The 21,441-nt window shown below is 39.5% G+C and overlaps 1 protein-coding gene across 1 annotated transcript in view; it reads left to right on the top strand.

Annotated features, from left to right (window-relative positions):
• Window positions 1-7,953: 7,953 nt before the first annotated feature.
• LOC121941859 (myosin-9-like) overlaps window positions 7,954-21,441 on the top strand; it is a 32,666-nt gene continuing 19,178 nt past the window's right edge. Inside the window, exons 1-13 of the mRNA XM_042484773.1 lie at window positions 7,954-8,137; window positions 14,014-14,204; window positions 14,392-14,532; window positions 14,665-14,821; window positions 15,914-15,941; window positions 16,495-16,588; window positions 17,010-17,030; window positions 17,985-18,077; window positions 18,663-18,726; window positions 19,220-19,318; window positions 19,669-19,812; window positions 21,118-21,213; window positions 21,332-21,408. Of these exons, the coding sequence (XP_042340707.1) occupies window positions 14,019-14,204; window positions 14,392-14,532; window positions 14,665-14,821; window positions 15,914-15,941; window positions 16,495-16,588; window positions 17,010-17,030; window positions 17,985-18,077; window positions 18,663-18,726; window positions 19,220-19,318; window positions 19,669-19,812; window positions 21,118-21,213; window positions 21,332-21,408 (1,200 nt within the window). The 5' untranslated portion in view covers window positions 7,954-8,137; window positions 14,014-14,018. The remainder of the gene's footprint in view (window positions 8,138-14,013; window positions 14,205-14,391; window positions 14,533-14,664; window positions 14,822-15,913; window positions 15,942-16,494; window positions 16,589-17,009; window positions 17,031-17,984; window positions 18,078-18,662; window positions 18,727-19,219; window positions 19,319-19,668; window positions 19,813-21,117; window positions 21,214-21,331; window positions 21,409-21,441) is intronic.

Below are 21,441 nucleotides of genomic sequence, written 5' to 3'. Positions count from 1 at the left end.
GTAAAAAAAAAAAAAAACTTAACCTGCAGCACAGGTTACCATGGTGATGTATCCCGGTTTTAAGTGAGCCACTTTGTGACACCTCAAAACCTGAATTTAGCCCAAATATATCTCATGTTGCTTCATGATACAGGCCCCTGAGCAGATGTGACGGTGAGCTGGCACAGCTGTGTTAGCTCAGCTTCTGTCGGTTTTTCATTTTGGAGCACAGGCTACGACCTGGGGCTGATTTTGCTTCCAACAGTCGACAGAGACTTTTGTCATCCTGCTCTGGTAAACTCTTCAGACGACAGGATTCAGGGCCGATCACGCTAGATCTGCTCAGCCTCCTTGTTCAAACTCTTGTATATAATCTGGATCTGGTGCTCAGCATCCATCAGCTGTACTGCGCTGCCAGCACAGCCTGACGGATGTACTCATTGGTGCAGTTTCTAAAAGAGACGGGGGGAGGAAAAACCCCCACTCTCACTACAACGTTCACCGTTCAAACTCCGTTCGTGTGTCTCGGCTCACTTGTGTCTGAACACAAAGCTGGACCCAGTCTCCCGCTGTCGACGTCCTCTGTCATTAAGCCGATGTGTTATATTACAAACACACGCACACACTCGCTTCTTGGTCGTGTGCATTTCCATCCTGATTGGGCGACGGTGCCACATTTGACCTCCGTGACACCAGTCAGTGTGCTAAATATGTGTGTGAGGACGCAAAACATCCGATTACTAATCTACACACACACACCAAATGTATAGAGTTATCCCGTTGTACACAGCAATGCTGGCGACTGCCAATAGTGGCTTTATGTGTATATTAGCTTGCCAGGGGGTGTATAAAAACAGCTAGCTGCGCTGTGCCTTGGCACCGAGGGGGGAGCGCGTGTGTGAGTGTGTGTGTCCTAAACCCATCTGTAAGTAAACCAAATATCATTTTCACTATGCAGTCATTCAAACCATGTCAGCTTGCTTGGATGGGGAGGAAAAAACCCTCCTGTACATACACAGATTTACGAACTGGAGTTAGCGACAGTGTGTTTTTCTTTTGGAGCCCCTCCCCTCCCTCCCAGTGTGGTTACACTTCACCGCCTTCAGCTAGTTCACAGAGAAAAGCGAGAGATATGTTTTGAATGAGCTGACAAATATTTAAGGATTGTATTGGGGTCGGGGAGGGACGCGGGGGTTAGAGCGGGGTTTGTAGTTTTGGGGGAGATACAGATCAATGCTGTAAAGTATATCAATTGCATGTTATTGTCACCGTTGTAACTGCCATTGTTTTGTTTTTGTTTGTTTGTTTTTTCTTCCAAGACAACGGTCGGTCGGGGCGGGGATGCACAAAACTTTATCCTTATTTATAATTTTTACACATATAGTCTGTACGTTTGTTTTTGAAAATGTTGAATTATTGTGTACTTAGGAAAAGACACACTTTTTTGCCTTTTTTTTTTTTTAAATGTTTTGTCAACTTTGCAATATATTTTTTTTTCACGTTGGACCCGTCACTAGTCGTCGAGGAGGAGCTGTATCATTGTTAGCAGACAGTGTTTGTTAGAAAACGTCCTGTTTCCCCTCAGTCATGTGTCTTTCTTTCAGTTAGCTGTGTGTGTGAGCGGAGAGTGAGTGTGAATATTCGTCTACCAAAAGTCTTTATCGATGGTGATTATTATTATTAGCTTTTATTTTTATTCATTGTTTTTTATTATTATGATTACTTATGATTACTGTTTTATTATTATTATTATTATTATTATTATTATTGTTTATTATTACTATTATTATTCAGGGCAAAGATGACACCAAATTGAACAAACAAATAATGGGTGATCCCAGACAGTGCTGAGAGCTGGACAGCTGTTGTCCGTCTTTCTGAAGGTTTCTTTCACTGGCGAGGTGGCGCAATCGTTTTTTCTCACCGTTACGCTGTAGTGTCTGTCCACCTTATTTTAACCGCCACGTAAAGATAACCTCCAAACTGAAAGTCTAATAGTATTTTTTTATTATTATCATTATTATATATTGTTTTCCTTTGATCAGATATCATGATCGGTTTATTTCTTGTTACCCCAGTTTGGGTCATAAATTGTGTGCTGTTATTTAATTTTTCCCCTCCTCATCCCTGCCTCACTGCTTTTTGATTATTTTTTTTTTTAAATTCTATTTCATGATTATTTATTTTTTATTCTTTCTGGTTTGTCTGATGCTGTAGTGAGACTGGTCAAACACCAGAGCTTTTTTTTTTTCTTCCTAATGCTGAGACTGTCGTGACTGATGTTGCACTTGTGATGGGTTTTATTTTGTTTTTTGTTTTGTGTTGCAGATTTGGGATTGTTGTGCAGAGAGGAGTAAAATAATCGGGTCTTTTTCCTTATTTTTCTTTTAAGTCACAGCAGTTATTTTATCAATCAATAGATCTGTGACACGGAGCAAGAAAATGATTCAACAGTGTATTTTTTTCACTGGTATTTATTTATTGGTCATTTGTATGTTCTTTGGTTTGATTTTGTTTTTATGTGTATTGCTTTTTTGTGAGGGCAAACAGACTCAAGGTAGACGAGTAGTCTGACGTTGGCGTTTTACATTGTGTACAGAAAGCTAAATATTGTATTCAACCATCACACTAACATACAGTCTATAAAGCAACAGGTTAAAATAGAAACCTGCAGCACAGTAAGGCACACTGTTTCTGGCTTTACTGTGGCTGCCAGACTTATTTTGTTTACTGTTTCCCTCTCAGAAGGCCCCAAATAAACAAACTACCCATGGTTTAATGCAGCCATGGTGTATTTAAACTCTAGTGCTTTGCTAATAACTCCCAGTTTAAAGCTTGTATTGTTTGAAACTCGGGTGGTTTTAAAATCTGAATGCCAGCGACAAAGCAGACTAGATTTGTGTTTTTAAGTTTAAGGTATTCCAGCTGATAACTACTATGATAGTGGACTGATTGGCTTGTTTATTAACTTGCACTCCCTGTTAGCCAGGTGGAGCACGCCTGCTTTGAAATATCATTGAGGTTTGTTGCTTGGTTTTTATCTAAATGCAGTCTAGATTGCATGATTTTGCGAGTTTGAGGGGTGGGGGAGAGGATTGACTTCAGTCTGCGCTGTTGCAGTTTAAAGGCTTCTTGTATGTACGACACCACGGATTTATTATCTCGACAGTTGTTTCAGTTGACACAGCTTTACTGCCTGTTTGTTTTTTTTTGTTGTTGTTTTTTTCCGTTTTTCTTTTGTTTTTTGGCTGTATTTTATCCCCCCTCCCCCCCAATCTCATTTCAAACAGAATAAATGCCATTATATTGTGAATACCTCAGGATTTTTTTTTTTGGAGAAAAAAAAAAAACAATAAAACACTTAAAAATCAAATAAATAAATAAATAAAAACTCATAAAAAGTTCATGTGTCATGGTGGCATTTTCTTCTTCTGCAGTAGGGTTGTTTCATCAGCAGCAGTAGACATTAGTAGAGCGACATTAGCGACAGGTATTCTCTTTCCCCGGTTGTCTGTCCCGTACATGTGAAAGCAGAATCTGAAGAACTCCTTGAGGGAATTTTTTTTTTTTTTTTTAGATTTGGCACAAACGCCAACTTGAAATCAGCAATAAACTAATAAGATTTTTTTGGTCAAAGGTCACTTTGACCTTGCACCTGTCTCAATCTTGTGAACACAAGATCTCAAGAACCTTGAGGGAATTTCTCTAATTTTGGCACAAACGTCCACTTTTAATCAAGGATGAACTAATTCGAATTTGATGGTCAAAGGTCACTGTGACCTCCTAAAACATGTTTGTTTGCCATGACTCAAGAATCCACAAGGTAATTATGCCAAAATTGAACACAAATGTCTAACAGGATAAATGCTTTCCTGGCCACTATTTTCTGTCTTAACTCACAAGACTTTTAATATTCTCACTTTCATTTCACGTTTGTTTTCCACAGATATACAAATGGTTGACTAAAACACTAAACATGCAGCTCAGCTTGTAATTGACAGTTTTGTCCACAGCAGGGTGCAGTTTTTATTTTAAAGATGTCATTCCATGCAGACGGGGAGGAAAAGCATGTATAAAAAATGATACATTTCTCCATTAGCCATCTGTTTTAAATCTTTCCAAACTTCTCTAACTGTGTTTTAAAAGAGCTTTAAAATATTTCAGTGGGGCAGTAGGTGTGATTAATAGAGTAGATTTGGACGGGCAGAGTAGTGTTCTGTCATTCATCTAAATAACTTAAAACTCAATGTAGGTAAAAAATCTGCCACCTGGTCGCCAAACACAGGGAGGACGATGTGCTCCAACACGTCAGGCTGAACCTCCACACACACACAGACCTCCTCTTCCTGCTACGGCTCCTGCACTTTCCCCCTCAGTGAAATTTACCATCATTACCTGCATAACGTGACATGACTCGACATGACTGCTGTTGCTCCTCGTCAAAAAGCTTACACAACAGATGATACATGCTGTAACTGTGCTAACTAATGCAAAACACTTTTGGTTTAGGGAGCGTTATGGTGTCTTTACTGTTTGCGTGTGTATTAGGCAAGAAGACATATGATCATGTAACACTGAGGCTGTTTGAGCTGTGTGTGAGACAGTTTCCCTGTCCTGGAGCGCGCTGCAGGAAGCTGCCTTATATGTTGAGTGGCGTAACAACAGACTGTGCCCTGTGGCTGCAGAAATGAACCAACAGGATGACAACTGAGTGAAAGAACACAACCAGCTCTGGGGAGGCACTTTGTTTTCACAGCGTGCTCATGAAAACACTATAATACAGTACACTAACTGTTAAAGATACACAGTGAATCTGCAAAACAGTAGCAAAACTATGAAGTTGGGGAGGGCTTGTAAAATCCTTTTTTTATCAGAGGAAAAGAAGTCACTATCATTATTATTGCAGTAGAATGTTGATCCAGAAACAACACATGTAGGGGAGACCGGTATGGTTTCGTTTGTAACAATAGGATGGTTTTAACTGCACCACTTTCACCTTTTTTAAAATAATTTATTGTATGACCACTTAATTCCTGACTTTGCATGTAAAATATGTGAAGAATTGTGCAGATTCTACAGCCAAAATGCTGATTTTCAGGTCCGAAAGTTATTTTTTGGACCAAATGTATATTTTGATCCGTACTGATACTGTAGAAGTTAGAATGATCTAACTTGCATTAGATTATAGGGTTCGTTAATATTTGCTGTTGACAAATAAGCGTACTTTGTTCCAAAATTTGAAAGCACACACACATTCAGTGGGCTGCTGGGACACAAAATGTACAGGCTGTTCTCATGCACTGCTTTGCACCAAAATTCCCCCCGCATAATGATGAGCCAGTAATTCTTGCACAAAGAGGTCTACTTTGGAGGCAGGTTGGGGAGGTGGCTTGGTCACAAAACACAGGACTTTCCCCAGGAGACCGGCATGTGGAACTTTACGTGAATTCTGAGTTACTTGCTTCAACCTTTCCTCCAGAACTTTACGTTAATTGCGTAACTTTATGTGAAGGGCTTATCGTCATTTATAGGGCACTTATTCTGACGGGCCGATCACACCGAGATGCATCGCTACAGAAGCGTCACCAGCAAAACCATATTTTCCCTATGGCACGGCACACCTGTCAGGCGCTCCTCTGTTGCTGCTGCCTGACAGCACATTTTTTCTATTGGTTTTTGCATAAAAGTTCAAATAGTTTCAATTTTCCACTCAAGGCACTAAAGTTGCACCAATCGTCGATGTCACTTTTGGTCTCGCACATGCAGTCCCTGTCTACAGCCACTCCCAGATGTGCTTCCAAGGCGTTTTTGGAGCAGTTGTGCCTGCGCAATGCGTCTTGGTGTGTTTGGAGGATGTGAGGATATGTTGAAATGCTACAACCATACCCGGTCTCCCCTAATCGCAAACACTGACAAGGATCATTTATTGCACATTTAATACCTTTACGAAAATATCATATACTTTTACATTGACAAAGTTTTGAATGTGGGACTTTACTATTTGTATTTTTACAGTGTGCTACTTCATCGATGGCAGTGTCAGCAGCCGAATTTGGGACAGTTTATTTGGCCTGATTCTGGGGTGTCATTCATCCTGACCAGTGGGCAACTGAAATTCACCTAATGTAATTCTTTTGGTGTGCTGAGTTTGGGCCGATGCTGGGACAGTTAATTTGGCTACCTGGGATTAGTACTTTTACTTCCTCCACCTTTGTTCTCTCCATACAATATTCAGTATCGTAGAGTGTTTGTGTGGGTCATGTTCTCGGTCATGAGTATTGGTTTAAGACCATCTTGATTTTATGTGAACCTCCTCTTTAAGGGTTAATGTTTGTTTTTATATCTCTCTGAAACAAGCCACAGCATTTGAACTGAGTCAACATTCATCTAAAGTTCATGTGTATCACTGTTTTATTTTATTACCTACAGCCATAAAGCATGTATGTAGTGTACACACCATGTAACACTATCAGTGTGTGTTTCATTCATGCTGCGACATGCATCTGCCCCCGAGTTTCTATCAGCCCATCTTTGATGTGTGTCAAATATGGAGCAGCAGGAGGAGCGGGGCTCGGGCTAATCACGGGGTTTGAAAAGAAACTTTACACACCACACAGCTAAAACACAACAATAGACCACGCCTCCCTCCACCTCTCTGCTCTTTCTGGAGATCTTTCTCTTTCTCTGAGTGCTCTCTCTGACCATATATGGTAGGAAATTAAACCAAAAAGCCCATTGGTGGATTGGAGACAAAGTGCAGGTAGACATTTCCCTTTGTTTGTATGTCTTTTTTTGTGCCTCATTTATGTTAAGTTGACAAGTAAATATAAATTACTTTTTTGATCTATTTTTACATATAGAATACTATGGCAGAAGTTCAAAGACATGCTGTGAAAGACTATACTACAAAGTTTTTGCTCACTTGCACTGACATCACACCCAATGATTTGGCTCTAAAAACATTAAAGCATAAAATGTATTCTTACATGATAGTTTGCCCTCTTTACAGTTGTTTCCTCTCCACAGACAGTTATGTGTTTTGTATCATATTTCCACCCCAGACACATCAGCAGTGCCACACCCCTGCTCCTGTTGCAGGTACAGACAAGGCTGTGCATTCCTACACACACACACACACACACACACCACCACCACTATCTGACTAGATGCTCAAAGATAATCACTGACTCTAAATATCTCAACATATAAATCCTTTACTTGAGTGGCCTGTTTTTATTTTCATTATTAGGTTTTATTTGGTTTATCATGGTGCACATTTTATTTGCAAAATAAAATATATCTGAAGATATTTCTGAAAGTAAAAATTAGCAATAAAAATGTGGATTCATTTTCTATTTCTTCAGTAATTTTAATTTTCTTTTTCTTTTTAAACATTGTTTCAGAAATTAATTAATTCAAATTAATTAATTCAAATTAATTTTCTGTCAATCAACTAATCCATTACTTGAACATTTGTTTTCAGTTGTAATTATAGATGTATTTTACTTTTTCTATTTATTATTATTATTATTATTATTATTTAGCTATTATTATTATTATTATTATTATATTATTATTATTATTATTATTATTATTATTATTATTATTATTATTATTAGTACTATTAGTAGTAGGAGTAGTAGTAGTAATAGTATTAGGAGTAGTATTTACATTATTAATCCCGCTGCCTTCAGAAGATACAACATAACACATCATAGCTGCAAAAATGTAAAAATCCAAATAAACACATGCTCAATTTGCCTCATCTCCTCTTTATTTTGCCATTAGATTTTTAGCATGTGAGCAAAGAAAACAAGGCATTAACCATTTGTCTACATTATTTTTCTGAGTTACTTTACTGTCACAGCTCATACTTCCAGGTTTACGTGAAGCTCTTGAACGCAGCAAGGGAGGGAGGGGGAGGGGGCGGGGCGTTTAATTTACCTGCGAAAAATAAAACAGGGCGGATTAAAGGTGCAGACTGTCCATCCTCACAGAGCCACGCCTGAGCAGCTGGACCGCAGGACAGAGCAGCTGAAGACAAGAGACACAAGCGGCTTTTTTTTACGGAACAAAGAGTGGAGCGGAAACTGTGCTGCAGACACGGACACACACAGACCATCCGAGCTCACCTACAGTGCCTGCAGCTGAACGACAGGTGAATTATCGTTATTATGTCGTTGTATTTTAGAGCTGGCTGGTGTTAACTGTGTCCTCAACAGTTGGCAGCTCTTGTGAGCTCGTGCGCACTGAACTTTTTGAAGTTTAGTGATTTAAAAAAGTCCGTTTTATTTGAGAAAGACGTGTAATTGTTTGGCTGGAAATGCCCAGGTGTTTTCATCAGGCGACATACAGGAGCCGTTTAAACCCGAGCGTGCTCAGTTATCGCCAATAATTAGGCTAAATAATTTGTATTATATGTTGTTCTTTATTTCAATCTTTTTAGGAGGACTTTTGCTGAGTCGAGACTGTTCTGACATTCAGTTAAAAGCTAAGGGACTGTTCTTTATTTATGAAAGAGGACGGGTGGTCCCAAATGGGAGAGGCACTTGAATACATTTTTAAGGACTGTGGGGGGATATCAACTTTAAATGGTCGTGTTTCATATGTATTTAAATATTTTAAGAACTCCAAAACCTACAAGTGGGTTTAAGTGGGCATGTTTTTTCATAAATCACATGTTTTGTTATAGCCAGGAACTGTAAATGTGGTTGTCTCTGGTGAAATGAGGGTCATGCATGTTCCCCTAGTTTCTCAGGTGGCTCAAGTGAAAATATTTGTAGCTCCAGGGAGGGCCATGATATAAAGGACAACAAAGTGGCAGCCCAGCCACTCCCCTTCTCTGTTAAATTAAGTACATTTCCTAACTGCTCCTAAAGTTACTTCTCTTTTTGACACTCGCAAAACATCGACCACCAGTGTAACCATCAACATCAACCATCTTTATTTTCATAAGGAGCATAAAATATCTGTAACTGCTTTGAAATCAGACACGTTTTTAACTGTGATTTAAAAGGTGAATAAATGCTGATATGTTTTGTTTATGGGCACACAATTGAAATCTTGGATGGATTTTAAGACCGGATATATTATTTTTCTTTACTAGATAACTATAATAGTAATGTGCACTGTGACACAAATAGCAAAACAGGACAGGAAAAACAGGCCCATCCATGTAAAAAAAATGTTTTCGTCTCAGGTTGTCATTGTTTAAACTTAAGCTTATGTCTGTCATATTTACCTAGTTTGGCTCCTGCAGTGTACTTTTGTCTTGTTGTCAGGTGCTTTGCCTGAAAAGATCTTGTCTCCTTTTATGTCATAAAACAAATTGCACACACCCTGCTGCTGTGTGTCTACCCTTAGGGTACAAAATTGGCATGTAGTCTCAAACGAGGACTTGGCCTTGTGGTGATGATGGAGAGCCAATCAGTTTCAGTTGGGGCATGTTTCTACTGAGGACTTGTAGAAAGAGTTTACTGAGTCTTCCTCTTTTTAGCCCGGAAATTAAACGGCTCGGACACATCTGGAGACCCGCCCAGCCCTCTTAATTCTGCTCTCAGCACTTCGTATACATAAAGTCAAATACAGACTTCTTGTCGATAAAAATGCTGACCTTTCTCCACTTCTTTCCCCCATCAGTTTTAGATCTTTATTTTGCACACCGAGCAGCTACAGTATATACTCCCATAACTGCACACTGTACTCATGCTTTGACTGCTCCCTGATGAGTCCACAGCATTTTCAATCTCCTATCAGTCCCGCCAGCCGGGGTACAGATGGCCGGGCTCGTGCTCGCTCTGTTAGGTAAGGCCATGGAAGCCCGGATAAAGCCGGGGATTGACAGGAAGCCAAGAGCAGGAGAGAGCAGGAGACTGGAGATGCTGCTGAAAACATGCGCGATAAGAACACAGGAGAGGCAGATTAAACAAGTCCGTGCAGACAATAGGAGTTTATCTGCAGCGAAAACTAAATCCAAAAGCTCGTAAGGTTAACAAGGTGATTCTGTTTCCAGACGTGGTTAAATAGTCTTTACGTGAAATCCTTGTGGGAAAACCCTTCCAGTCAGAGCCTTAAGACTTAATTCTTCATCCTGAAGTCAACAATGTGTTGACTCTCAATTTAAGTAAAGATTGAAGTTCATCTCATCATTTTGAACCAAAGAGTGTCAAAATGTGCGGAGGCAGAGTTTGTGCAACTTCCTGAGGAAGTTAGCCCATGGATCGCTTCAGCAGTAAAGCCACATTCATGTGAATGTCACAAGTTTTCTGTGTGCTGAGAGTTGATGATGCGTTCAAAGCCGCGTTGACCTTATGAAAATTTGTGATCAGTTTTCTCTGACCGCTGCTGCAGTTTTAATTTTAGTGCTACATGATGAAATGTTCCTCGTCTTCCTCCCCCACTGATGTTCTAGTCTGAGCACATAATGAACTTACGAGAGACACAGATGACACCTTGTGCACTGATCCCTTTATCCCTTGCTCTATAAACGCATGCACACACACACACACACACAAACGCACACACAGTGTTTTTATCCCCCTCCACACACAAACACAACAATCAGCGGTTCTTTCATCATCTGTCCTCTACCTGAAAAGAGGCAGCGCTCTAAACTGCTGCTGCTGTACAAACAGTCATATATAAGCATTTATGCATTTATGGATGTTTGCATAGGTAGTGCCACATTTGATTGTGAAGAGAAAAACGTGTCTTGTGTTTAATATTCAGTAATTTACTGGGGAATAGCTTCCTAGTCCTTTAATTTTTATTTTACAAAGTTTTTTGGGGAGTTTTCCTTATGCTTGAGGGAATAGTTTAAATCTCTGACAGTAGATTACAGCTGGCCTGCACCCAGTTTGGAGAAGCAGACAGGAGTACTAACACTGAAGCTAAGCAATGTACTGCTGTGACTGGGGGAAGCAACAAAATGTATTTCAACCACCTAAACTTTAAAAAAAGGCCCCCATAAGAAACACAAAAGTTTAATTTTTAATGCTAAATTTGGAATATTTTCAACACTTTACCTTGCCTTCAGACATCAGTAAACCAGCAACGCCCGTGTTCTGTGATGTCCAATTACAGTTTTTGTCAAAGGAGTCTGGTGGCTTTGAAGAGTACAGGTTAACACTTCAGTTCCCTGTTTGACAGGGATGTTTTACGGCAAGGTAAATAAGTGAAAATATTCTAAAGATAGTGCACACTTAAATGATGCTTACTTTTTTAAGTGGCAACTGACAACTTCTGTAAATTTACACTGACTAAGTAAAAGTACCTCATACAACCACACTTCAAAAGATCTGAACTATCCTTTTAAGGACAGAGGGAGTCAAATGATGTGAAGATTATAAAACCCTTGGAGGCAAACCGACCTGACTTCGGCTGACGTGAAAAGTGATCATGCTCCTGTTGTAAAGTAAACAAGTTGTGGACATTATTTAGAGGCCCAATAGTGTTTTTCTTAAAATTTGCAGGAAAAAGAAATTTGTAAACCCACCTGTGGCTATATTTTGGATTATGTTTTTATCATTTATCGCAAATCCCCTCATATTTCTGTGAAACGATGTTACAACTGTTAATGCCGATTTGTAACTTCGAGGCTCATAATTGCTTTGTCTTTAAATGCAATCAGAACATTTCATTTGTTCAGAATAATTTCATATTATTTTGATTTTACTAGTTAATTAGAAGCAGTTTATACAGCTAATGTTTTTATTGATGCAAGATTAATCTAAGGGGTTCATTGATAAGACTGTAATGAAGGAAAAAAAATCAAATAATGGCTTTGTTAAACACTCAACAGTGAAATGATCGAAGGGGAACGTTACCCTTTGGTTGATCTACTCACAACTCATCTCAGTTTATCTTATCAGTGAGTAAGGAGTCATGTGAAGACATTATTTTATTAAAGGGTAAACATTTAAAGGGAAGTAGAAGCCACTGTGTTACACTCAACAGGAACAGAAAATCTTTCTGTAAGGCTCCTGTTTATTTGAAAAATGTACCTTCACATGTTAAATCCTCAGACATAATTTAAAATTTGAAGCTGCTCATGCTTGTCATATTTACTTTTATATTGATGAATTAATGCCTTAAAATGAATTTTGTTTGTCATCATGTATTCCTTTTTTTTTTTTGCATGTTTCCGTGCATATATTCAAGAAAACATAATTACTTGTAGGCCCTGGATAATCCCCGTAATCAATTTCAACAAATTATCGAAACAGAGTAAATGTGATGGACTTTATCTTTTTGAGGGTATCTTCATTCTTTGGTGAGTCTTCCAGGGTGTGGTTGGGGAATAATGACATTTCTGTCTCTGCCCGGACTTGCTCCGGACATTCCTCCCTGCCTCTCTGACTGCACCGCATCCCTCTTCCGACCTTTACCAGGACTTTTACATAACTTAACACCGCTAGAGGCTTTAAATACTCAGAGCCAACCTCGCTGTCATGAAGCTGAATATGTAATAGCTGCACATTTATTACCCGGGGCGGAAACTGCAGATCTGAAGAGAGGGTTTTGGGTAATTAGGAGTGGGCGAAGGAGTCAGGAATTTGTGGAATTCTTTGTAATGAGCTGGTGAGCAAGAAATGTGGGTCAGACAGAGAATAAAGGACAGACAGGTAGAGATGTGGAGAGTGAGAGTCGTACTGTAGAGCTCAGGTGAAGAGGAATGAATTGCTGACTGTGTTGAGCATAGGGTCATGAAAACACTGGCAAGCACTGGAACTGAACATGTTTGACTTTGTAGGATTTTTCCAATGAACAGAAAATGATATTTGGATTTCTGATTTCTACAGTGAGTTTTTTTTTTGGGGGGGGGTTGCATGCTCCTCATCATAAAAAAACACTGGAAAAAGAAGAAAAAACAACGGTTGGGGTAAATGTGCTTCAATCTATGATTTATCCCCTGTAACCCCCTGAAGCTGTTGTTGTCGGCTCACACACCTCGGTTAAATACTCGTGAAAAGTTTGAGTTGCATGTCAGAGCTAAAAGTCAATATACAAACACAACTGAGACCTGATATCACACACGGTGTGTGACAGTGAGTGTGAGTCGCATGAGAAGCAGCGATTAATAGATGTTGTCGTTTGAGCACACGCACAGTTGCTCATTGCAGTATACACTGTTGCATGTTACACTGAAAAGTGGTTATACTTTTCTGTTTTCTTTCTGTATGTAATCAAAGGGTGTACAAAATCTTCTTAATATAATGCGGCCCAGTGCAACAGCAGCACTTCAGAGAACTCCACCAAAGCTGACAGAGGCCTTGTTAAGAAATAAGAGGCGAGAGAAGGGTTAAAGTGCAACAAAGCCGGACTTGATCTCTTGCGATTATGAGCATCTTAACTCCTCTGGTCTCCAGAACACACTCATGTTTACATGTTGGATCTATATCAAAATACACATACTAATTGACAGTAATGATGACTGGCAGTTGGTGTCCCTAAATCCTGATTTTTGCCCAAGAATAAGAGTTTTGCACAATTCTGTAATATCACACGTTCCTACAAAGTTTGATGGTACGAAACCCACAAATGGTGCAAAATCTCTGCAATTAATTCAGAGGGGTTTACAGCGTGGAGCTCATGATTCAAGACTTGAGGCATTTTTTGTCGAGGCTTGTTGGCCACGCCTACAAGAACACCGGGAACCAATTACTGCAAAATATTACAGAATATTAATAACTTGTGAATATCTTCTTTCTGGTCCCAACTGGTAAACAGCAACTTGAATCCAATTTGGTCATGGCCTTTTCTGTTTCTTAATCTACAGTTTTATTATTTTCGTGGTTAGAGTTGATTGATTGTGATGGGAGCGCTGTCATTTCCATGTTTTTTTTACATAAGTTGAAATGTTTACCCATCTTTACACAAATAGTTAGTACACAGTAAAACTATCTGTGCTGAACCGTTAATGTCCACAGTTACATATTAATTATTTGAATTTTTTATGCTAGCACTCTGTCAAAGGTTTGATGACTCAAAATGGCTTCATGTTTATTTAAAATGTTTGCTTGCTCTGTACCAAAGCTACCATGACGGATGCAGACAAGTACCTGTATGGGGACCGCAGTGGTGCGAACAACCCTCTGGTCCAGGCCGACTGGGCCACCAAGAAGCTGGTGTGGGTCCCCTCCGAGAAGCTGGGCTTCGAGTCCGGCTCTATCAAGGAGGAGCAGGGAGATGATTATCTTGTGGAGCTGACGGACTCTGGCAAGAAGGTGAAAATGCAGATTTCTTTTGAATCTGAATATGTTTTAAGTTGTTTGACATGGTTCTTAACAGGCAACCAGCATTTTTATTTGATCATTGATGATGAAATTAAAATCAGCAAATGCTTTTTTTTTGCAATCTAAAGTCTTATTCAGGACGCTCCGATGACAAGCGTCTTGTCTCTGTAAATCTCAGGTGAAAGTAAACAAGGATGACATTCAGAAGATGAACCCACCCAAGTTCAGCAAGGTGGAGGACATGGCGGAGCTCACCTGTCTGAACGAGGCCTCCGTGCTGCACAACCTCAAGGAGAGATACTACTCTGGACTCATCTATGTGAGTCTGGGCGGATGCATGTGTTGAAATATAACCTCATGTTACACATCGTGACAGATTTATTGTGTGCTCCCATGCGACTGGTCACATCAACAACCCTCTCCGACAATAACGTACTCCTCTCTTACCCAGACGTACTCTGGTCTCTTCTGTGTGGTGGTCAACCCCTACAAGCACCTGCCCATCTACTCTGAGGAAATCATCAACATGTACAAGGGCAAGAAGAGACACGAGATGCCCCCTCACATCTACGCCATCACAGACACGGCCTACAGGAGCATGATGCAGGGTAACAGTTATATGTCAATGTAGACCTTGTGTTTGCTACACAATGCTTACCACACATATATTGGCGTGTGTATGTGCTAATGTGTACATGCACATATGACTTCAGGCTGTTTGACCTCTGTTCCAGAAGCCAGAGTAACTCAATACACAACGACAAACAAAGAAACAAATCTTTAGGCAGCAGGATTCAGATATTGCTGAATTAAAGGGACAGTTCACTCCAAAATCAAATGTACATATTTTACCTGTAGAGCTATTTATCAGTCTAGATAGTTTCGGTGTGAGTTGCTGAGTGTCGGAGATATCAGCCGTAAGGATGTCTGCCTTCTCTCCAATATAATGACACTAAATGGCACTCAGCCTTTGTTGTTCAAAGCACCAAAAAATGCTTTTGAAAAACTCAACAACAATGTCAAGATAATCCAGAGACCTTGTTTATGAGCAGTTTAATGTCAGAGCGATTTTCTTTCTTCCAAACTACACATGCAAACCATAACATGGTGCAGAGGGGAGGAGCGTGCATCTAATGCTAGCTCACCTAGCACCACTAAGCTAGCTAATGTTACAGCTCAGCTCAGGAGGACACCATCCTTTTTTCCATCTTGTGCTGTCACTAGCAAGAGCCTCTCTTTTATGAGTAGATGCATGCTACCTCCTGTGCAATGATACGGTTGAAGGGTGTACTTTAGTAGAAAGGAAATAGTTGCGACATGAAACTGCTCACAAGGTCTGTAGATTGTCTTGAGTAACTGGGTCATGATTTCTGGAAAGAGACATTGTTATTGAGTTTTTAAATGTATTTTTTGATGCTTTGAGCACCACAAGCCGATTGCCATCTTGTTCCATTATACCGAAGAGGAGGCACACCTCTCCACAACCGATATCTCGGCAACTCACACCAAAAATAATCTAGATTGATAAAGAGCATTACATGAAAGAGGAAGAATATGTTTGTTTTGATTATTTTGGAAGTGATCTGTCTCTTTGAACAATCACATGTCATATTGTTACTGAGCTTCAGGCAACTGCCTTTGTTTTTGTATTATGTTGAGTCTGACTTTGTTTTCATTGGCTTTCTTTTTCTTTCCTTCAGATCGTGAGGACCAGTCCATCCTTTGCACGTAGGTTACTGTGCTCTTTTGGTATCCTTCCAATCATTTTAGAACCGTGTGCCGTTTTTTCTTCAATGATCCCTCCGTTTTGCACAGATACAGTGTTTGCTGGTTGGAGGATCCAGCTTGAATGTTGTCTTTCCCTCAAGGTTTTAATTTAATTGTGACATTGAGCTACATTTTTCTTAACACTAATCTTTAATTAGTTTCAGTCTTGGAGCATTTGATCATATCACAGTGTCCTCATCAGCAGATTAAATTTGGCAGAATTTGTCAATGTTAAAGTTATTAGTGTTTTCTGAAAACTATTCTCATCCATATCTGGTCAAACATTTCTGTTCAAAGTTTGTTTCTGACCGTGGCAACATTTTTTTTGTTTTATACTTCTGTAGGCTGTGATGAAAGAGGTCAAACTCTATTTATCCTAAACCTTGTCCTAATTGTTGTGTAATTTGTTCCTTTTAATGCATAAAGTGAGGATCATAATGTTCAGTATACTGACCCCTCTGATTGACACATATCATGTGCCTAAATCTTTCCATGTATTGTGTCTTTCCCGCAGTGGGGAATCAGGAGCAGGGAAAACGGAAAATACCAAGAAAGTCATTCAGTATCTTGCACACGTTGCTTCATCTTTCAAGTCCAAGAAAGATCAGGTCAGTAAAAATGTATTATTTTTCTTTTTCATTTCCCCTTTTCTTTCTGTTTCTCTCCTGATGGTAACGTCAGAAGAGTTGGAAAGACCACGTTTAAAACCTCTATTATATTTTTCCACTCCTGATGTTCCCTGATCATTCCTGCCTCCCTGTTCTTTCCCTGATTTCATCCATGTCTGCAATGTTGTCTACCTGAACAAGCTGTGTGGCGAGTACTGCACATTCCTCTTTCAGGCCTCGACGTGCCAGCCTCACCTCTGTTAAACCCACTTATAGTGAAGCAGTGTGCAGATGTTTTTACATGCACTGTCTAATTAAATCCTTCTTCATGATTCACCAGGTGACACTACAGTTATGCAATCATTGTGCTGAATATGGTATCAAATGTGTTAAACTCTCTCCTTTTTCACCTCCTCTCCAGGGCAGTGCAGTTTTGTCACATGTGAGTTCATCTCTTTGAATCCAAACGCATGGTGTCTGACTGTTCACGCACTAATTTACTAACAAATGTTTGATTGTCTTTGTCTGGGGTTTTTAATGAAATGCATTAAAATATGACTTAAATATAGTCTGTGGCCTGTGGAATTGTTTGATATTTTGAGGAATATGCTAAATCATTTCCTTGCCCAGAGTTAGAAATTTAGATCAATATTGCTCTCGTGTTTGTCATCATCAAATATGAAGCTGAGGATGGTTAGTTTAGCTTAGCATAAATACTGAAAAACAGCTAGCCTGGCTCTGTCCAAGGCAACAACGTCTGTCCTACTATCACCTCTAAAGATCCCTAACTAACATGTCTTGTTCTTCTACTCTTTATAAAAATGGGACACCTGTGCGCCTGTAGTTTTATGGCCATATTAGGTGACAGTATCCCACTCCACCCAGCGGCTATTTTTTTCTCAAATCTGGTCAGTCTTGATTTTTATTGTTGTGTAGTAGTATAAAGCTTGTTTGGGGTGTTACAGTGCACTCCTGCATTTCCTTTGGGGCATCTTGGCTAACAGGACTGTGAGCTTCCTTGTGTGCTCTTGTTTGTTCCTGCATGGACAGGGATGGTCTTACAGGGATTTTGTGCATGAGTGGGCTTGCAGGTATGTGTGTTGGAATATGCTGGATTGTGTGTGTGTCTGTGTCTGTGTGTCTGTGTCTGTGTGTCTGCGTGGTTGATTGAGCAATGATAACGTCCCAAGGTAGTGTTTTTGCAGCCTGAATTGTTTTTTAAATAAGATGAACAAATCATTGCACAGATCTTATGTTTGTATACGCCAATGAAAGATCTGCAGCACTGCAGGAAAATGCATCATTTAAAGTTGAGCTTGCTTGACTGACGTGCAGCTTAGAGCTATGTTGGCGTTATTGGGGTGTTTAGTTTCTGACACTGTGTCCTCTCCATCAGGGGGAACTGGAAAAGCAACTGCTGCAGGCGAACCCCATCCTGGAGGCCTTTGGCAATGCTAAGACCGTCAAGAATGACAACTCCTCCAGATTTGTAAGAATGACTTGAAATCTTTTTTCCAAAAAAAGAAAATGCATGTCTGATAAGCACCAATCAAAATAAAGGCTGAAAAAAAAATTGGTTTTGAGTGTCATACCCCGCACTACCCATTTTAAACCAAAGTGTAAAGCAGTGTTTTCAATTTTTTTTTCTAAATTATACTTTTTGGGGGGATAGATAATTGTTAATCCCATTAGATCAATGAATGAGTCTGCTGCTGCAGATGCTAGTGAAAGCAAACTTGCAGACCCAGCTCAATCAATGATTAAGTTTCACTTTCACTGCATCTGGCATTCTGCTGCTCCATCCATGTCTAGAGTACTCTCTGCACTCTAAGAGTGTGGTGCAACTAATAACAAAGTATATTCTAACGGCACTCCAATAATATTAAATCAATATGTGGTTTCAGATGTTTTAATTGTGGCTGGCTGCCACAAATGAATAGATGTGAGAAGAGCACAAAAAAAAACATAAATACAGAAATATTTTTTAAGTTTCCCAAACTGGTTTTCACAGCCTTAAAAACATGATTACAAGTTTTGGTGCTGTATCTAAAAATTATTTTGTCTTCTCTTGCAGGGAAAATTCATCAGGATCAACTTTGATGTCAATGGATACATTGTTGGAGCCAACATTGAAACTTGCATCCTTTTAAAAAACATACTATTTACTAACTCATTAGTTCTGCCAAGTTCTGGATTACGTTGCTATACAGCAGGCTGCCCCAGGGAAAAACTCTTCTTCCAACCCCAGTTTGCCAAGGTTGACAGACACTTGTCAGAATTTCCATGCTGTAATTAGTGTGTGTTAATTTGACTCAACAAATATGTTTAAGAATAGTATCCTGTATGTAATGTAAATGGAAACAAGTGTCAAAAGTATGTCTTTGACACAGGGCCACAAGGTTAGGTAAAAATGCATGTGCAAGACCAACTTTAGGTCTCTAACTTTTCAGTGTTTCATTTTCTTTTCATGCATGTTACCAAACAAATTTATAAATGAATCACCTTACAACAAAGTATCAAAAACAACCTGTGCATTTTGGGGCCCGTGAGTGTTTGTGTGTTAATCCAGCTTTGCATCATCAAATGCTGCAGGGTTTGCGCTTTGTTTTTCCTTGACCGAAATCTCACCAGATCTGCTGGAGAAATCTCGGGCCATCCGACAAGCTAAAGAAGAGCGGAGCTTCCACATCTTCTACTACTTGCTGACAGGAGCAGGGGACAAGCTGCGCTGTGAGACATTTTATTACAACCTGATGCATCAAACTGGGCTGCGTGAACGAAAGTTGCAGAAAGCAGCAAATGTGGTTCACTGAGAGCTGAACGTGACTTGCAGTTTAAGAGTCAAGACGTTTATTAAGCAGCTTATTGGATATGCACAGGAAGTCCATCGATATTGAAAACTGAGCTTCCCATTTCTCAGTTCAGTTCAGTTGTTAGTCTGTTCAGCACAATAGTGCTGACGTGGAATGTACTGAAGCCAAAGAGTTTAGCAGACCCATGAAAATATATCTCCAGCTTAACAAGTCTGTTAAAATGATCAACTCTCAATAAATAATTCTTTTTTCTTTCTCACCATCTAGCTGAGTTGTGTCTGGAGGATTACAGCAAGTACCGTTTCCTGTCCAATGGAAACGTGACCATTCCTGGGCAGCAGGACACGGACATGTTCACTGAGACCATAGAGGCCTTTAAGATCATGAGCATCCCAGAAGAGGAGAGAATTGGTAACTATCATCTTGGTTTTTGTATATAGGGCTGTGACTAAAGATTTCTTTTCATTATCAATTAAGGGTTCCCGGTAGAGGTTTAGACCTCTGGTAACACTATAGAGCAGTTTTCCAAGAGTGGGTCCCTGTTTTGTTTGTCTCATACACAAAGACGCACTTGCACACATGCATGACATGATACATATCTGCCAAATGTTCCACATAATCTGCTGATGGAAAGATGGCCTTAATGCTCCAGTAAATGCAGCAAAGTGCCAGCAAAGCCAATGGAGAAGACTGCAAGCTAGTAAACATTGTGACAATAGTGCAGCATTTAAAATACTTGCTTTGCAAATGTTTACAAGGAGAAAATGCATTCAGCACATTTGTTAGCGGTAAAGGAAAAATATTGTCCTCATATTTGAGAAGTTGAAATATGGATGAAATAAGAGACCTAGGTATTTGGCTTTTAACAGCCACTGAATGCTTAACATTAAGATTTAAAAGCCTCTAAATTCATAGCATTGGAATATTTTGAATTCACATCTTTATATGTTATATGTGGTACATTTGTATTAGAATTTCAATAGATATTTTCATGTTGCTCAGATATGATTGGTTGAATTCAGATATAAAAAATCAAGTTGAAATAATTTATAAAGAACATCAGTCAAATTCGACTGGCCAAAACATTCAGGCTCGATTGCCTATCCTTTTCTTGGGTAACTGGGATGTTACCATTTGATTATTATTATTCTGAATCTCTGAATATTATGAATTTTTGGATCTGAATTTGTGAACTTTGGGGAAAATTTCAGACTTTAAAAATTGCAAATCAAGAATTTTCATGTATCAATTTCAAAGGCGTAAATTCAAAACAAGTTAATTCAGATACATGTACATATAAATATTCAATGGCTGTTAAAATTTAAATACTCATGTCTCTTTTGCACTGAAACCAGGGAACATTTGCATTTCTGCTGGTCAAAAAAGCTGCAGGTCCATTTTCTTTTGATGATTGATTAAACAACTAGTTGTTTCATCTTATTTATACATGCTTATGTGTTGAATTCTAATTAAATGTTGCTTATTTTGAACAGCTTGAGACATTCCTGAATGTACAGTAAAACGGCATGAAAGGTTTAAAATTTTGCTTAAATTGTCAACTTTTAAAGAGTTTGATCATCTCTCCCTACTCTTTGAATACTCGCTCTATATAATATATTTAAAAACAAAAAAACTGTATGGTGGCACATATTTTTCATCGTGTTATTCTCTTCTCTGTGGCACACAGTAAACCTCTTCTGTCTGTCTGTCTGTCAGGTCTGTTTAAGGTGGTGTCGGCCGTGCTGCAGTTGGGGAACATGAGCTTCAAGAAGGAGCGTCACTCTGACCAGGCCTCCATGCCTGACGACACTGGTACAAACATTAACACAGACATGGCATCATCGTTTCCTCTGTGCATGCTGTCTGTCTCACTCCATTTGCTCAAATTCACCCAACATCCTCCAATGTGACCCTCATGTTTCACCCCCAGCTGCCCAGAAAGTGTGTCACCTGCTGGGCATCAATGTGACCGATTTCACACGCGCCATCCTGTCCCCCAAAATCAAGGTCTGCAATCCATACATGATCTTTTCATTGACA

Source organism: Plectropomus leopardus, chromosome 4, assembly GCF_008729295.1.
Source record: "Plectropomus leopardus isolate mb chromosome 4, YSFRI_Pleo_2.0, whole genome shotgun sequence".
Lineage (NCBI taxonomy): Eukaryota > Metazoa > Chordata > Actinopteri > Perciformes > Serranidae > Plectropomus > Plectropomus leopardus.
This window is presented reverse-complemented; position numbering and strand designations above follow the sequence as displayed.